We start from the raw sequence: 17,568 nt of genomic DNA, 5'->3' as shown, positions 1-17,568 counted from the left end.
TCTCAAGGACATCGTCAGTTGTACTCACTGAGCATCTTGCTCTGGTCGACCACGGCGTCCAGACAGTCGAAGTAGCCCATCTCGGTGAGAGGTTGCGAGGGCGCGGTGAGGAGCGCCGTGGCGGCCTGCATGTTCCTAACGGCCGCGGCGCACTCCTTCTGCCCGGGCGCCGCCTCCGTGCACACGTCCACCAGAGCGTTGATGCTGTCGGTGACGGCGCGGGCCGCCGCCGCCAGCTGGTTCTTGGCATTGGGTCGCGTCAGATCCTGGGAACACACATTCAGGGATTCATACGTCACAGATGGGTGTAACGAAGTGCTCCATCGATATAAAAGTGTATACGAGTCTACTGCTGTTTCTTATTAAGATGACGACTCAAAGCGGGGTTCACAGCTATATTCACATATCTATATTCTATGGGAGCGAGCTCCTTACAGGCCATTTCCTGGACTGGTCTACTGTATGTATGTATATGAAGAGATGATAGTGTATCAATACCTGGCTGACAGACTTGGCGGTGATGAGCAGCTTGGAGGAGTTCACCGTCACCGTCTTCAGGGATCCCATCATCTGCGTGCGACTCTCCAGCTCCTGGAACAGGTAAAAAGGTTATAACAAATACAAAACATTTCATAGAGTCCCCCGGCCATGATCAAAAACATTCAAACATGTATTGTTTAGTACACTTAATAATACCATAAAAACAGAAAAGGTTCCACAGACCAACATCTGTTGTAATAATAATTCCCTACACGTAACATATCCCACTGAGTAAACCATATGTATATAAGCCGACCTCTGTCCGTCCCGCCATCTCGAGTCCGACTGCGATTAATCTGTCGAAGGCGGTGAGGTAGTCCTCGGCCGCGGGCGGCAGGGCCTCGGGGGCGCCGCCCTCGGCCACGCGGGCGGAGGCCGAGTTCAGCTCCACGGCTGCCGAGTTCAGCTCCGTTTGAAGCTCACTGGGAAATAATAATGTTATTATTAGTATTAAGACTTGATTATGTATGAGTTATAATATCGTATATAATGTTGTGAAGCTGCAGCCGATGGGTTCATGTCACCTGTAAGGTCTGTCGCTGGTGGGGAACTCTCCCATATCCAGTACTCCGAGAGTCTGTGCGATGCTGTCCAGGGCGGCGTCCAGTTCCCTGAGGGCGGGCGCGGAGTCCACGGTGTGCTCTATGTTCTGGGACACCTGGCGCGCTAACGACATCAGCTCCTCGTCGTCGGTCTCTCCGCTGGCCAGCTGGGCTTGGACCCGCTGGACCAGGGTCAGGGAGGACTGGAGGACCTGCTTGCCGCACGTCAGAACCCTGGAGGAGGTGTGTTTTGTTATTGTAATGTTTGGCAGAGCGTCGGCAGTGTGGGCGTGTTCCCGTACTTGTGCCTGTGTGTCTCGCTGGCGGCGGCGGCGGCGGCCCTGAGCGGCGGCGTGAAGTCCCTGAGGGCGGCGGCAAGCTCGGAGGCGGCCCGTCCGGCGGCGGCGCCGTCCCCTCGCCTGGCGCCCGCCGCCAGCTGCGCCCCCGCTGATGACGCAGATCGCCCAGACGTCTGCAGGGCACTGTACGCCCACTCCGCCTGTTGGGGATACACAAAAGTTTTACATCGACGAAACGATCCATTTTTTTCTATAATGTCCATAAACAATACGTTCAATAACTAATAATATTTGTATTGGAAAATTTTGTGTATAGTGTCGGCTTCTCCAAACTAATAAATAAAGTGTAAATTTGGTTTATAAGAAGCCTGGGATAAGTTTACGAGTACGTGTATCTCAGAGGGAATCAAATCCCGTATGATCTTACCGTGTGTCCGTGTACGGGCGTCAGTTCCAGATCCCTGGCGGCGGCCTCCAGCTGGTCCAGCTCATCCTGCAGCTCTAGCAGCACGTGCTCGGCCGCCTCCAGCTCTCCGCCGCGTCCGCTGGAACGGGCGCGGGACGCCGATGACCTTTGGAACGATAAGTTCACTATAAAGATATGAAATATTCCTCTAACACTATCGAAGACACGTCTGCCTGAGTGTCTTCGTCCGTGTCCGGCCAGGCCAGGGTGTGTACCTGAGGTCAGCACAGCTGGCCGTGAACTGATGCGTGGTGTCGGCCAGCTGTTTGGCTGCGGTGGCGTCGCTGATGGTGGGCAGCACGCCGCGGGCTGCTTGGATCACGTGCCCACTCGGCTGAGAGAAACTCACACATTAGTATACATACAGAGGTTGAATGATTATAAGTGGAAAATGTCAATTTATTGAGCAAACTTTTTTGTATTAATCTATTTTCTATGCAAAATTGTAATCGACGAGACGCGAGCATCAACAGCTGCTATATAGGGCGTGTTTAGAACGTGTTTCTGTCCATGCATACTGAACACCGACCTGCAGGAAGGCGTCGGCGGCGGCCAGCAGGTCGAGGTTGGCGGCGGGCTGCCCGGGCGCGGCGGCCCAGCTCCTGGCGGCGCGCGCCAGCCTGGCCGACTGCTGCTCCAGCACGCCGCACTCCGAGGCCAGTGTGTCCTGGGAGTACTTGTTGCTGTTGTAGTGGGCGGCGTTGTGGGCGGACGTTATCAGCTGAGTGGCGCTGGCCGCGGCCTGGCGGGCGCTCTCCTGGATCGATGAATATAATATTGTAATCAATACACTATGTATATATCAGTATGTGTTATTCCTACAACACGTAAGGCCAGGTTGTGCCCCAACACTATTCGTCGTGTCCTCGCTCAACTCTCGTCTCTCCTTGTAAGTAAGCGTCCTCGTTACGTCTACTACACATGTGTATGCCTCACCGCCAGCCTGGCTCTGTGTTTGTCGGGCGCCGCCTGGTGCTGGGCGTAGTCCGCTGCTATGATCTTCAGTTCCTCTGCAGCACGACGCAGATTCTCCTGCTTCTCGCGGTCCTGTAGTATATGTATATATATTTAAATTGTATAATACAACACATTATTTTACAATCGTCATGTCACCGAGAATCATTTTAAAAAGTACTTTTGTGTACAGATGTAGGAAGTATCTTTTCTAGTTCTGGAGTTACTCTCGGTGATAACAAATGTGCCTGTACTAGTATTAAAGATTCCTCTACTCTGATCTCAGACACGTGCCTCTCTCTCTATCTGTCTGTGTGTGTGTGTGTGTGTGTGTACCTGTGGTAGTGACGCACACAGCCTGGCCGCCTCCACCATCCTGGCGGTGGCGTCCGCTAGTAACTTGGCGGCCGCCAGCAGCTTGCGTTGGGAGTCGGAAGGTTGATTCTCAGCTTCAGTCTGTGCGAACGGAACCCTCACATGATCGAAACGAAACTTGAAGATATATTGGTACATGCGAAATAGTTGTGTTTTATACAAAGTTGGAAGGAGGTTTAGTTTGACTGGATGATAGAGAACGTGAGTGCAGTGTATACCTTGATGTCCGCTATGAGTCGGGCGGTGGCCTGTCCCAGCAGCCTGGCCCGCCTCACCATCTCGGGACCGTCGGCCGCCTCGGAGACACTCTCGCTGGCACACACCACGCCCTCCACCGACTGCTCCACCACCGACGTCTGGACGCGACGATCTGACACGATATGCATCGGTGTTAGTTAAGACACATCTAGCTGTTATCTATCGCATGGTGTTTCAACCACATCATGTCGTGTATAGGAAGGAGACGTGTAGTTCTAAGATCCTGCGAGAACTTCACCAGATATATTAGCCTTCATTATTATGCAAAGAGAGGAACACCCTCGTCAAGCAGCTTGTCTCTGGTCACCTCAGGTTCATCCACGACCATGACTCACCCACGTGACAGTGCGCCAGCAGTCTCTCCAGCTCGTCCGTGACCCTCTGCGCCGCGGCCACGAGCTGTTCCACTCCAGCTGCGGCGGAGTCCGGCGCCTGCTGACAGCTAGACACCAGCTTCTCCACAGCCTGAGCCACGAGCCGCGCCGCACTCGTCAGCTGCTCCCTACAGGCGGGGTTGTGAAGCGTGGGCGCTACCACCTGCGGCACATTATATATATTAAGGATTTCTTCATTCACTTTGTTTTGAATCATCTTATATTTAAAGTCATTGTGTAAATATTTATGTTTCTAAGCTCTTTCTTGTTATATAAGCTGAACGGTTCTGATGCGACTTTCCGATTACTTATTTCAGTTATTAGAATGATAAGTATTTTATAATATATCTATCATTCCGCGGAGATGCGCCGGAACGCGTCATAAGGTTTACTTGTAGATGAAGTCACGCAGCAGACTGTAGGTGGAACTGATGGTTACAGCACATATATAATGTGCTAAGTGCGCATTATACATTTTATCTTGATTTATTTTGAGCATAAAACCGGAGACGCAGCGGACAAAGTCAAGGACAAAAACTAGTATTAGATATAATTAAATGCAATGTATCGACCTTGGCACAGGCGACCAGTTGGCTGGTGGCCAGGGCGCAGTGTGTCGCTGCAGCGATGATAGTGTTCTGCAGCGGCTGCTCGTCCTTGCACTGCGCCGCCACGTTCTTCGCCTTCAGCACTAAAGCCGCTGTGGTGTTCGCCACCGCCTTCGCCAGCGACAGCAGGATGTCCTGGTACATTCAGATACGGGAGTGAAAACATCAGTCTGGACACGAGCACTTTGATCATAGTCATTTTATTTATTAAAGGTAACTTCGTTGCTACCGACACCAGGAGGCGCCACTAGTCCTAAACCCAACTAATGTATTATCTACATAGTGACCAGAATATTTAATCATGACAATGATCAGATAACCACAACGTTTATAAGTGATTGCCCTATGATATTGTAAAGTTGCCAGTTACAAAAACAAAATGTTATAAATTAAACAGCCACAGATGATACACATTTTAGTTTCGAAGTGAATGGAAGGAGTCAAGTTAACAGAGTTAGGTTATATATATTTACAAAATACCATTTCTGACAAGAAATGTGACAGCACATGCCAACAATTAAATGCCACCCTTCGCAATGTATGGCACTGTTTTCATCTCGTCTGGACAGTGTTCAGAGGAAGCTGTTACACACATACTCGTTGATAATTTCTCAGCTCCCACATTTATTTCCTTGCTCTCATTATTTACATCACTGGCCCGTAAAGTACCGGAAATTTGTATTAATAAGTTAAAATTACGTTTCAAGCACTTCTATGGGCCGACGGACGGTGGGGGTATATTAGTCATTGAGTATTTTGTCAGTACATTCACTTGAGAGTTAGTTGTAAATAAAAATCAAGAGTATGAACAAAGCAAATGTATTAACAAAAAAAAAATGGCAAAAATGAGGCGTCGAGAGAGAGAACAAGTACAAAAAATATATATTCAAGTAACCGGTGCGTTACCGCTGTATATAATTTTTTTGCAGATGTTACATAATGAATAAACAGTGAAGATATCGAAAGATAAAAGATAAAGAAAATATATCCTTACAGAATATTGTAAGCGTCGTCCGGAGTTATTCGGGTGTTAACATCGGATTAATATTATAATTAGTATATACAAATAAAAACATCCAAAAATAACATAGTGTTTAAAAGATCGCTATCAAAAAAATATATACGACACACCGTACCATAACAAACATATGAGACAAAACAATATTTATGTACCCGCTAGTAACGTCTAGCTAAACGTACCACAACCACGGTAGGACGAAAAATATATGTATAGAAAAAAATAAGTTTAGGAACATTCTCAGTCAAAGAAGCCAATCAAGAACAGACCAGCGACGAGCGCTCGGTCGGCTCTGGCGATTCCGCAGCTATAATAATACTAACAGCCTTAGTGTTTAATAATTTAGGAATACACTCAACACCCCGCGGTACCATCCCTCCACACTCCGCGTGCGGACCGTCCTTATTATTATACTGATGAGATTCTTATGTTGTGTGTCTGTGTGGGGACAGGTTCACGTCATCTGATGGCAGTCCTCGCTGCAGACTCGCTTCAGGAGCCAGTCTATGAACCAGGCTGCAGCTATGAGTATGAACGCCAGTAAGAGCAGTATGTTCAACCAATCTTCTCTCCAAACATCTGTCAGCTGTAGTTTGGGCCGGGCCTCGTCTCCCGGGAGACATCTCTCGTCCCCGTGTTTCTGACTCGTCATCAGTATCGGGTTGTACGTGATTCTGATCTCCGTCTGTCCTTTAGTCGGCGCGGAGTTGTTCAGGGGGCCGGCGTCCAGGTCCGTGCGCCGCGTGCTGGTGCAGGCCTCGCTCCTCTTGGTGAGCGTGTCTGAGTGTGAGTGGTCCGCCTTAGTGTTCAGCGTCTTGCTGGTGAAGCTGGTGAAGCTGGCCTCGCTGGTCTCCCTGTATGTTTCAGTGGTCGTCAACACTCTGTTATATTTCTCCAGGTCAAACAGCTTCAGGTTGAGCGCGGCCTTGTCCCGGTCCCCCGTCTTCGCGCCGTCTCTCCAGCCCTGACTCCCTGCTTTCTTCTCGTTCAGTCTATTTATTTTGTCATTGAACTCATTTTTGTTGCATTTGTTGACGTTGTTGTATTCGGCGAAGAATTTCTGTCTCAGAATTTCGTTTTTGGTCCGTCTGTCGAGCGCCGAGTTTTTCTCGTGGTCTATATTAGCGTAGTGATGGTTGGAGAAGTCTTTTTTGAAGTCGTATATCTTGTCGGCGACCCTCTTCGGTTGTAGTTTGGGCGGCGTGTCAGCTCTCAGCGAGGTTTTGTCGAGCGTGTCGTATACAGAGTGTTCCCGCTGCCTTTTGTTCCTGTAGTAGGTGTTACAGTAGTCGACACTCCTGTAGTAGTCGCTGTCGGACTCCTCCTGTATAACCCCCAGCAGTTTCCAGTCGGTGGTGTCGACGTCCTCGTATATGCCGTCGTCCTCTAACTTACCGCTATCAGTGTATATGGAGGGGGTGTACAGGTCCCCGGAGGTTACCTGAGTCTCCTTGTCGTCGTCGGTCTCCTCGCCGATGGTGTGCAGGACGCCGGTGGACGCCTCGCCCACACGAGACGCTGCGTTCAGCAGGTTCTGGCGAGGCTGGGGGGGAGGAAGAGTTACATTAAAAAGTGAACTTCAAAGATTAATGTAGAAGAGCCAAAAAGTTAAAATCTTATCATTTAAAACAATCACACTGCTCTTTTAAGTGCGTGTCATCTTTGAATATCTCGTATATTTTCTTTATTCCTCCAATCTCTATTAAGTTTTTATCTATAATGCATATCATTTTATTAAAAATATCTCTAAGTACCTCCTTAGTGTCAGGTTCAGCCGCCTTCAGCAGGTCGGAGAAAGCGGTGCAGAGCTTCCTGGTGGCGTCCAGGAGGTTGTCCCCGGAGTGCTCGTCCTCCATGAGGGCAGCGATCATCTGGACTCCTGGAGATAACAAGTAGCATGTTACCTATTAACGAATGAGAAACAAGGAGCACGCAGCTGGAGACAAACGTAGCGTGTGCGCCAGACTACCTCTCATAGTATTAATAGCAGGTGACGTTGAAAGTCCCAGGGATCAAACGAATTTCTCATGATTAACAATGTACTGGACAGTTGTGAGAACATGAACCGAAACACATTACTAATACGAGTTCTCCAGCTCCCTTTACAATAATTCATGGCACGTCAAACCTGCGCGTGTTTTAAATCTAAGGTATAAGGTGATGGTACCACTCACCCTTCGTCATCTCGGGCAGGTTGGTGGTGATGGTGGTGATGGCGGCGCCGACCGCCGTGTGGTCCACCTCCTCCGCCGGCCCTGAACACATCACGAGTACAGTCAAGGGATCGTCAATTAGATAAATGAACGAACGAGCGGAACGAGATGCAGCATGGTTACCGGCGGTGAGGGTGACGACCTGTGCTGTCGCTGCGTTCATTGCTGCGATGTGTGACGTCACCAGCTGCTTGCTGCTGCCGAGCCTGGCCTCCCGCCAGCGTATCGAGCCCGCGTCGCCGCTCGGGGGCTCCAAGGACGTCTGGTAACGTTTTAAAAGATATCCATGTATGATATATTTTTTTCAGTTTAAATATTTTTATTTCCTTTTTATTTTGTCTTCGATAGTAAGTTTTGCTTACTTAGAAGGCCTTATGTTTTGTATGGTATGACGTTTGTCATCCGTTTTTAGTAAAAGGAAATACCAAATTGTCAGTTCTCGAGATAAGATCGTAAAGACGAACGGACTCATTAAGCTGATTATATGTATGTATGTGCGTGTGTTCTCACCCTGGTGAGCCCGGCCTCCGTCTGCTTGATGATCTCCTTGCCGCTCGTGATGGTAGACAACAACGCCCTCTGCGGTTCCGTCAGTATAGAAGTGATTTTTGTTTGCTGAACCTGCGTCGCCTGGAAATATACACATATATAACATGAATCTGCATGTCCGTCCGTCACGTGCGGGTTTAGTAGATACCTACACTCGTGAGCTGTGTGACTGGAGATCCAATGTTAGCGTGGAACAATAGAGACTGTTAGTGACGTCATAGCGTTATATAAATAAAGTTTACACAAGAAACAGATGAGCAAACAAGCGGGTGGTTATTACTACAGAATAATCATGCAATATATGTGTATATATATGGGTGTGTAGGTCAAGTTGTCGAGGAAACCACGCGTTTATTAATATATTAAGTATATATTTATAATGATGTAGTTAGTACAAATATTGTATATAACATAAATTTAAAATTCTCCCTATTAACTATTACCATATACCATCACTCGTGCGTGATGATGACGTGTGTTGTGACGTCACTACATTAGTTAAGTTGTAAAATATTTGAAATGTGATATTATGTGAGAATCATGCTTTAGGATGAATTTTAAATGATTCTTATACATAGCATGTTACAATAAGCTCGGACACTACTAGATAGATCGACATGTATACAATATGGTTAAGTGTGCGTGTGATGTGTGTGATGTGTGTGGGTGTGTGTGTACTGACAGCTGGCGGCGCGTGTCCGGTGACGACCCTCCCCGAGAGCGTGGTCTGCTGGGCCCCCGTCACGTGCGCCACCGAGAACGGCTTGGCCCCTACACACCAGGGGGGACTTACACCACGGCCCCGGGCCCCTCGCCCATAACGACCGGGGGGCCTCGGGTAAGGCCGGGGGGACTGGATTCATATTAAGTTCTAGCATCCCATAACTATTCACTATTTCCATGTTATTTATATATTATAAAGACCGATTTCCGATTATAAATCAACATTAATATAGATCCAGTACCGCGAGGCCTTATCGATCAGAGACAGCTAAGTACATAGCTTAAATAAAATCATAAATTGTTGTGTTCCGTCAAAACTGTTTGCTGGCCTGCTTGCAATAGTTTTGTTTCGACGGAACACAGTCGACATAAAATTGCAAAATAATAGAAATATCATCGGATATATGATATATATATCTATATCATATATGACATATATACAGGGTGTATAGATACAAGTACATATGGAACAAACATACAAACAAATTTACTAAATATGAGAAGCGGAACTATTCGAAGCTCTTTATATACATACTATATAATTTAATAGTGTGTCGACCTGCACCGTGGGGGTAGAGGTCTCCGCACTGTTATATCTAATGTTGATACAGCTGGATTTAGTCCAGGTGAGGTTATACCTTCCGCTCCAGGTCTGAGGACTGCCGGCTTGGCCACTGATTCTTGATTGGGCTTGGCCGACTTGAAGGTGTCGTGTTGGATGATGTTAGCCCTGACGACAAACACAGAATCTGTTAAGACTACATCTAAATGTTGAACAAAATTTAATTATATATTTTTATACAGTTTATCTTGTCTCATTGGCGGTACTATAGCTATAACTATAGCTTTTTCGTTGACCGAACCTTATGAGCCTTTGATCAAGCAGCTCTGAAATTAGGGCATCTAAAGGATTGTACCCAAACAATTTTTCATAGATAATTCAACAGTCAAAGAGTGTATTGAGTTGTAGGGTCATTATATATGTATATAAGTTTTACATATCTTCCTGGTCTTACTTGGACGGCGCGACGCTGTCTTCCAACATGGCGGATCCCTCGTCTCCCTCCAGGCCGAGATGGTCCCTGGCCCGCCTCCTCCTCACGATGATGTCGATGTAGCCCGCGATCACCTGCAGGATCTGTTCGGCCTCCGTCGTCTGCACCGAGTAGTACTGGTCGCTGGAATTGATACAATACAATAAAGCTATAGTTGTAACCCTCAAGACATATTACGAGAGCGATATATTTCTATGGCAGGATATAAAACATTCAGTATTTGATATAATCCCCCATCCATCCAATGTCTTGGTAACAAGCGGGTGTCTCTCCCTGTACCTGTAGTCTCCGAAGTCTAGCGTGAAGGTGTTGGGACTGGCGCACCACCTCCTGACGGTGGTGAGCGGCCAGGTCTGCAGGATCTCCTTGGTCTTCTCGTCCAGGCGGAGCACGGAGTCCTTGGTGACGCCCAGGAGACGAGGAACCAGTTTATTCTTGCCTTTCATCTTTTCCTGTTTAAAAAAAATTTTGTGATCCGTTTAAAATTTTTTTAATTGTAAAATTTTCTGCGTACTTAGGGTGACGTGAGCTTATCATTATAATGGGCACGTGTTGGAACATCAAGTAGACATGTCTCAAAAAGACTTTGTTAATTATCTACTGGGAAAAAATATATTTTTTTTATTTATATATTGTGTGTCTATACAATAGTTTCTATCAAACATATGAGATCCTGTTACCTTGACCAAAAAGAATGCGACTCCATAAGTCTTGAGGTCCCTGGCACTCTTGGTGTAGAGCACCTTGGCGTCCAGCTCGCTGAGGCCGGCGTGCTTGCGATGTTCGCGGAACACCTTCTTCTCGATGCCCTTCACCTTCACGTAAGACGCTGGCAGGAACTCCTTCAGGCTGTCGAGGACACACCGCGTGTTACTATCCCGACAGCGGTACATTTTCCATTAAATGCGCTACAAGCTGTATCACTCGGTACTCACTCTAAAAATCCGGGCGTATGTTTGTCTTCCTTGTGATCTCCGAACTGTATCTGGCACTGAATACCCGCGAACTCGCACGCTGACAAAAAGATACGTTAAGGATAAAAAAAATTCGTGTTATCATAATATATGTAAGATTGGTGCCTGGTCGTGTGTGGGTGTGTGTGTCTGTGTCAGCTGACCTTTGTCCTGTGTGATGGGGTGTGTGCCGGCCAGGATGGCGTCCCGGGCCTGCACGTACAGCAGAGTGAGCTGCACGGGGTCGCGAGAGTCCACGTTACGGTCGGAGAAGAACAGTCTCCGACGAAGCAGCAGCGTCTCGCTGGTCTCGATGCCTTGCTCGCGGAGAGTCTTGGACGGCTCCACCCAGTTTACTGGAAGGAAGGAGCTTGGCTTATATTTTGTGAACTATTTTGGTTTCTAAGTGTTCCGTTTAGCTTTGGCCTTTAAATTCCACGAATAAAATAAATTGTTTATATTAATATTGTTGATTTTGTTTGGAAGTGCCTTCAGGTTGTCGTAAGTCACCTTCATCGTCAGTCCTGAGTTTCTTCCTGAGCTGTTCCATCTTGGCGTCCCTCTCCTTCTCATGATGTCTCCTCTTCAGCGTGAGGGTGCCGTAGTTGGGTCTCTCGCAAGGGTCGGCATCCTCCTTCACCTCCTCCCTGACCAAGCCGTACTCGTCGTAGTTGGTGATGCCTATCTTGGTGCAGATCACCACCATCAGGTTGGCCACTATCTGACTGTCGTCCACCAGCAGAGTCTTGACCGTGCCTGAACAGCAAAACGCTTATATTAATATTAACAAATAACCCAAGTACCTTTGACATCGACATCTTAATCAATTGAAAATATATATATTTTTTTCATTTAAATGAAACTAATATATTTTCGGATTTATTACGCGGATTTTATTATTTAAAACTACATAATCCCGACGTTTCGGTTACTTTTCAGCAACCGTGATCACGGCCAGAGGAGATCTCTCGTAGTATATCCGAAACATATTAGTTTCATTTAAATGAATAAAACTCGCAAAATTCTTAGATCTCAATGTTATTAATTTTTTTTTGAGAGGAGAAGAACCAAGTAAGACAGCGAACTATATGAAATAATATTATAAGCATGTCAGAGTTCTGGAAATGTCCAGATTAAGCCTGTTTTTTACTAGCCTAGATGGTCCCATCAAACTCACCGTCCAACATCCGGACCCTGAGGTTCCTGGTCTTCTTGTTGTACTCCAGCAGGTCCCCGTTCCTCAGCATGTAATAGTCCAGACTGCGAGTCGCCTCCAGCCAGATGCCTTTCTTGTTATCCTCCTCGGAGGCCAGGAACAGGCCGTACTCTTTAGCTGTCGGATCATATAAATTATTACTTGTATGTTATTTACTGATACTAAAATGTTATGAATCATTTGATTCGGTTCTTGCCGCACCCGATATTATAATCAAATGTAAGCACGATTAGTGACTGTCTCATTGCCATCAAACTGAGTAAATGTCATTGGAGCTGTTCTGTTGATAACTTTTAAGTATAGTTAATTCTGCTCGGTGTTATTTGTTCTGGTAGTATATGTATATGAGGTAATCATTTTATTGATCATCATCACTCACGGTCATTGTCATTGGCTTCCAGTATCTTCTCTCTGATGATCCTGCAGGCGTCGTACACACTGGTGGACGGCTCGAACTGTATCGTCTTCACCACCTTCCCTCCCTCCAGGGATATCTTCAGGGACAGCGTCGCCATCTTGATCAGCGAGTGCGGTCTGTCCAAGACACAGATTAATATACAACATAGACTCCTCCGGATGTAATAGAACATAAAACCGGTATAAAATTATGTAACAACGGTAATCGGCGAGGCATCTAGTGTAAATTTAGTCTGTTGTTTATCACGTATTTGGGACAGCGGTTTAAAATTAAGATTTAAGACATTAAATTTTTTTTTTTATTTCCTCTTTAAAAATGAATTTATAATGAAAATTAAATCAGCTCGTCCAATATATTTTGTTAGATTTGTTAACGTTTGTCTTGCATAACTTTTCCGTCCCCTATGCACTAAAGCCAAAAGTCATAGTATTTTGCTAATCTTCTTCCCGGTCGGATGGATTCTCCTACAATCATTGATAAACCTGTTATTAGAGCGTGACACGACTTCATTAAACTGAATATATATATTCGGTACATCCACAATGTAGACGACGACCCTATTCGCAAGTCCTAAACCCTCACTCACCTAACTCCTAACACCTAAGTCCTATGGATCCTCGGCTCGTTGGTCTGGTGGATGGACGTCTTTCTTCACTAAAGCTGTTCTGTTTCTTGTCTTGGAGTGTTTTCTGAAAACGATCAAAACTCTAATTATATTTGATAGTAAAAGTTTTCTGGCTAAATGCCCCTATAAAGACGAAAGGATTCGGAGGGTCCGATGATTGTTTATTTAAGATAGCAAATATATGTCACTTTTATATATTAAGTAGCAATGCCCCGCGACTTTTCATGAGAATAAAATATTTTCCAAATGGTCGATCTCTTATGTATGATGTCGAGAATGGGACTAACGGCCTCACCAGCATCATCAACTTACAGCGGTTGACGACGTTAGCTGCCTCCAGCTATGTCGCAGCAGCCGGCTCCTCTCGAAACCACGTCACGCGCCAGATGTTTCCGATGAACACTCGACTGATACCTGAGTTATTATGATACAATCAATATTACAGCATACTTCACTACACTAACAAAAATATATGAGATTTGTTATGTAATAAAAAAAAAATTTTTTACTTCCTAAGTTATTTGTAAGATATATACAATTTAAATAACTTTATAGCACTCATGACAAACTATAATAAATGCACATTCATTTATCTGCATCCTGTATTCCGTTTTATAGACATTACTCTATACTAACGCGTGTACGTAAACAGACAATTGTACTTGTCAAAATTAGTTAAGACTGATATGACCACTCTTTTTAGAATCGAGTAAATGCAACAGTTGGAGACTAACAAAATTTTAATTTGCATCATAATGTCAACTACATTAAGTAGGTGCGGATGTTGAGTTATAATGAAAACCACTAACTATACAGCGCGTTCCAGTTGCATATTAAATGATATTTGGCACGACATACACAGACAGATATTAATAAGGATATTGTGCGATTTGATCATTACATTAGTCTGCCTTACTTGGAAGCGAGTTGTTGGAAGAGACGAAGCAATCAGTCATATCAAACGACATACTGTACGTGTGATGTGTGCACGGTCGTGTGTAGTTTTGGGATCGTTTTAAGTTTATTTCAGTCGTCTATTTATAAAACGAATCTTCCAGGCGTTAGCGGACTGCATACGTCCAGTCCTTAGGTTCAGTCATTACGACACAACTTTACTTTGAAAGTTTAGAACGGACTAAACGTAAAAATGGAGCGATAGTTACAAGTCCATACTGATTGTGAAAATGATTAAATAAATGAACAAAGGTCCGTTTGTTAAGCGAATATTCTTATGACATGCTTCTTTGTTTAGCTTTGTCCAGAATGAGAGCGCGTGTCGGTACTCGGACCAATTTGAAACAGTCATAAAGCGGGCTATTGACCGGGATACCAGTTTGAAATCTATTTCTGACACGATTACACTACAAACCAACATGAACGGCTTAAAACTATTGTTTTCTACGTCCTCAATAAAATGACAAATTATTACAATAAAATATTTAAACGTTATCTCATTACGTGATATAATAGCGAAGTTATACCGATGCCATTATTTATTATAATGTAGGTTTAATTCTATTAAACGCAAACGACCGTAACACTATTAACGAATTCACAGCCATGTCTTCTACATATAAGACGGTCCAAAACATCGCCCGACTAATATAGACGTATTAAAATGTTAGCCGGCGTAATAAAATTTATGGGAGTGAGGAACGGTTCCTGACAAGTGCCCATAACAAGTCCCGGACTCATTACGAAAAAAACCCCCACAGCTATAACATTCGGGATTATTGCTGAATTTTGCATAAAAGGGTAGTTTGGTCCCCGGCGAGGACCCGGCGGTATTCGACGACTGCAAGAATTTTAATAGTTCCACGCTTACATGGACAATATAGTTATGACGGAAGATATGAGCTTTAAAATTACCAAAACCATCATCTCACTGCGCCGGCGAGTTGTTCCATATTTCCGAGCGATTAGTAAGTCGTGACGTGAAAAGTGGTGAATATTGTAACGTTCGACTGCAAAAACGAAAGGGTGAGCCGCGAAGTAACGCAGCAGAGCGAGAGTGGTCTGCATGGATGAGGGATTCGGTTAGAACTGAAGAAGCCTGAACACGATTAACATAAGAATTTACAAGTGTATAGAAGTGGATCCGTGTGATAAACGTAGTATTAACAAAAATAATGACCGAGTACTTTCTAAGATATAATAATATTAATTATAATTTAATATGAGACATGTATTCCTAATTACCGAACGGATGAGATAAAAATATTTTTGTTCGCCTTCCACTAATTGATGGTACAAGTTAATAATATATTACGTGCTAACGAACAAATTAAATGTAATAGGTATCTAAATATAATTATGTTAACAATCTGTATACAGTATGTTCTGTTCAGGACGGACACCAAATAATTTCTAAACAAAGTCACGTCCTCAATATGAACGTCCCAAACGCTGAACAGGCGCCGCGGCGTCGCGTTGCCTGGAAACGGAACTGGGACGGTTTGGGCGGCTTGGGCGGACGGAACAGATTATGTGAAGCGGCGGCAGATGACGATACATGTGTTGGGAAAATATAACTAAAATAAAACATATACCAGGCGACATCAGCTCATTCATGATGACCGTCCATTAAAGGGACTTATAGTAATAAAGTGAAATTAAGGTATTCTAAAAGTTTAAAGTCACCTTGAACGTGATAGATAGTAGAAGTTAATTAAAATGATTTACAGAGCAGAAGCTTTCATAGAGATTATTCGAGTATGTAACACAAGAGGCTGTGATGGAAGGTTGTATAGAAAACAAATATCAATTATTACACATGATGATAACAATAGATCGAGGAGAGGACAAAGGTCAACTATTATAGTGTTGGATTTCCTATTTGTCAAGTTGTTTATACAGTGTATGGGATAACGTGACAGCTCTCGGGGAGCTTCGTGTTTAGATACTGATGGCAACCCCTTCAACATCGAGCAGACAATACTTTAATAGTTTTATTTACCCGGGGGTGGTTCATTGCTTAGAATTAATATCATAGAGATCTGCTCATTTTTTTAACGCGCAGTAAGTAATTTCTCTGAGGCATCCCGGTATTTGAACCCCAAAATCGCTAAGACGAAACAGAAATCTTTATCATTTGCTTTAAGTCATCGTAATATATTCCCACGGTGCACTTTATTTACGAAGCCCATTCTTGAACTACTTCACGATGTTTGCGAAAGATAAGCTGTATCTCGAGCACTTAAAATTCAAATTTTTTTAAATTATTCGGAACGTAAGAATGAAAATTTGCACGTCCCGATAATGTTAGTTATTAAAATCAGATGAAATAAAAGGACAAGGAAAGGCGCACTTACTCGTCAGGTCTTGATAAAGAGAATAAAAATGTACAACATTTATGATCAAATTCACGAAGATGTCTGACCAGGACGATCAGTGGTCCAATACATCGAAAATCCTGTATTAAGTCTACAACTGCTGCGATCCCGGCTACCCCGCCCCCTTCCTCTCCCCGGGATCAATAGACTCCGGCGTCACCAGGTCTGGCGCCGGAGTTCCTACAGGCGTTCGTTATAGACGTTGAAAGCTATATAATATGTTTATCAACAGATTACGCCTCATCAGGCTTACGGCTAAGAAATGAAGAGATTGCATTTGAGTTTTGAATAAACATAGGAATATCTTCGACGGCGCTAACTCAACACTTTAGAAGTTTGAAATTTAAAAAAGGCTCTTTATGAGAAAAGTATTGCACGTTAGCGTTTGTTATTAATAAGCCGAAATTAAACGGGTTTGTTCCCTTTGTTTATGAAAAGTGAAGAGTCTTATACAGAACAAAAAATACGATCTGTAGATAAAACACAACAGTTAATATTTATTAAAAAGGCGTTTTACTCTTCAACTGTTATGATTCTAATACTGAAGGTAAAAGTAAATGGAATTATTTTCTTTGCGACGGACAATTGAAATTTTACGTAGATAAAATAAATAGTCAGAAGAAACATATTATTGAAATATCTTTTCTAAGAACTAATCAAAACCGAGCTACGAGAATAAATACATAAGAATAAAACTTGCCGACATTAGCTTCCGGTGAGAGCCGGAAGTCGTCACGGTGTCCAACGCGGGAAATCGGATAGTCTGGTTTCTATTAGCGAATTAGGGGACAATCTGGGAGCAGATCTGGGGATGGGAGAGCGACTCCGTATTAGAGGGATTATAATACAAGGGTGACGTTTGACGAAGACCGACACCAAAACAAAGAAAAATATATTATAAGCAATCTGAGATGTTAAAAAAATACGAGGAAATGTGATTTATATTGTAAACAAATCCAAAGTCAACAACACACAACACTAAAAGAAAACGTATAAAGTAAACACATCATCGACGAAAGATTGGCCGGAGAGGGAGGCTCCCAGCGAGCG

At 44.2% G+C, this 17,568-nt stretch overlaps 1 protein-coding gene across 6 annotated transcripts in view; it reads right to left on the bottom strand.

Annotated features, from left to right (window-relative positions):
- Nucleotides 1-17,568, bottom strand: part of LOC116776354 (talin-1) — a 43,414-nt gene that overhangs the window by 14,912 nt on the left and 10,934 nt on the right. For all 6 annotated transcript variants that reach the window (XM_061525206.1, XM_061525207.1, XM_061525204.1 and 3 more), the window contains exons 3-32: nt 13,499-13,600; nt 13,148-13,250; nt 12,523-12,677; nt 12,105-12,260; nt 11,438-11,683; nt 11,092-11,283; nt 10,910-10,988; nt 10,655-10,823; nt 10,254-10,426; nt 9,936-10,097; nt 9,558-9,649; nt 8,879-8,967; nt 8,158-8,277; nt 7,771-7,909; nt 7,609-7,689; nt 7,189-7,313; nt 6,876-6,977; nt 4,381-4,551; nt 3,770-3,971; nt 3,395-3,546; nt 3,138-3,257; nt 2,784-2,894; nt 2,377-2,604; nt 2,063-2,181; nt 1,809-1,953; nt 1,385-1,581; nt 1,065-1,316; nt 797-962; nt 499-591; nt 29-266 (exon numbers count right to left, since the gene is read on the bottom strand). In XM_061525206.1, the coding sequence (XP_061381190.1) occupies nt 29-266; nt 499-591; nt 797-962; nt 1,065-1,316; nt 1,385-1,581; nt 1,809-1,953; nt 2,063-2,181; nt 2,377-2,604; nt 2,784-2,894; nt 3,138-3,257; nt 3,395-3,546; nt 3,770-3,971; nt 4,381-4,551; nt 6,876-6,977; nt 7,189-7,313; nt 7,609-7,689; nt 7,771-7,909; nt 8,158-8,277; nt 8,879-8,967; nt 9,558-9,649; nt 9,936-10,097; nt 10,254-10,426; nt 10,655-10,823; nt 10,910-10,988; nt 11,092-11,283; nt 11,438-11,683; nt 12,105-12,260; nt 12,523-12,658 (4,255 nt within the window). In that variant the 5' untranslated portion in view covers nt 12,659-12,677; nt 13,148-13,250; nt 13,499-13,600. The remainder of the gene's footprint in view (nt 1-28; nt 267-498; nt 592-796; nt 963-1,064; nt 1,317-1,384; nt 1,582-1,808; nt 1,954-2,062; nt 2,182-2,376; nt 2,605-2,783; nt 2,895-3,137; nt 3,258-3,394; nt 3,547-3,769; nt 3,972-4,380; nt 4,552-6,875; nt 6,978-7,188; nt 7,314-7,608; nt 7,690-7,770; nt 7,910-8,157; nt 8,278-8,878; nt 8,968-9,557; nt 9,650-9,935; nt 10,098-10,253; nt 10,427-10,654; nt 10,824-10,909; nt 10,989-11,091; nt 11,284-11,437; nt 11,684-12,104; nt 12,261-12,522; nt 12,678-13,147; nt 13,251-13,498; nt 13,601-17,568) is intronic.

Source organism: Danaus plexippus, chromosome 28 (genome assembly GCF_018135715.1).
Source record: "Danaus plexippus chromosome 28, MEX_DaPlex, whole genome shotgun sequence".
In the NCBI taxonomy this organism is placed as follows: domain Eukaryota; kingdom Metazoa; phylum Arthropoda; class Insecta; order Lepidoptera; family Nymphalidae; genus Danaus; species Danaus plexippus.
The sequence above is the reverse complement of the archived record's forward strand: the minus strand, read 5'-3'. Positions and strand labels throughout refer to the sequence as shown.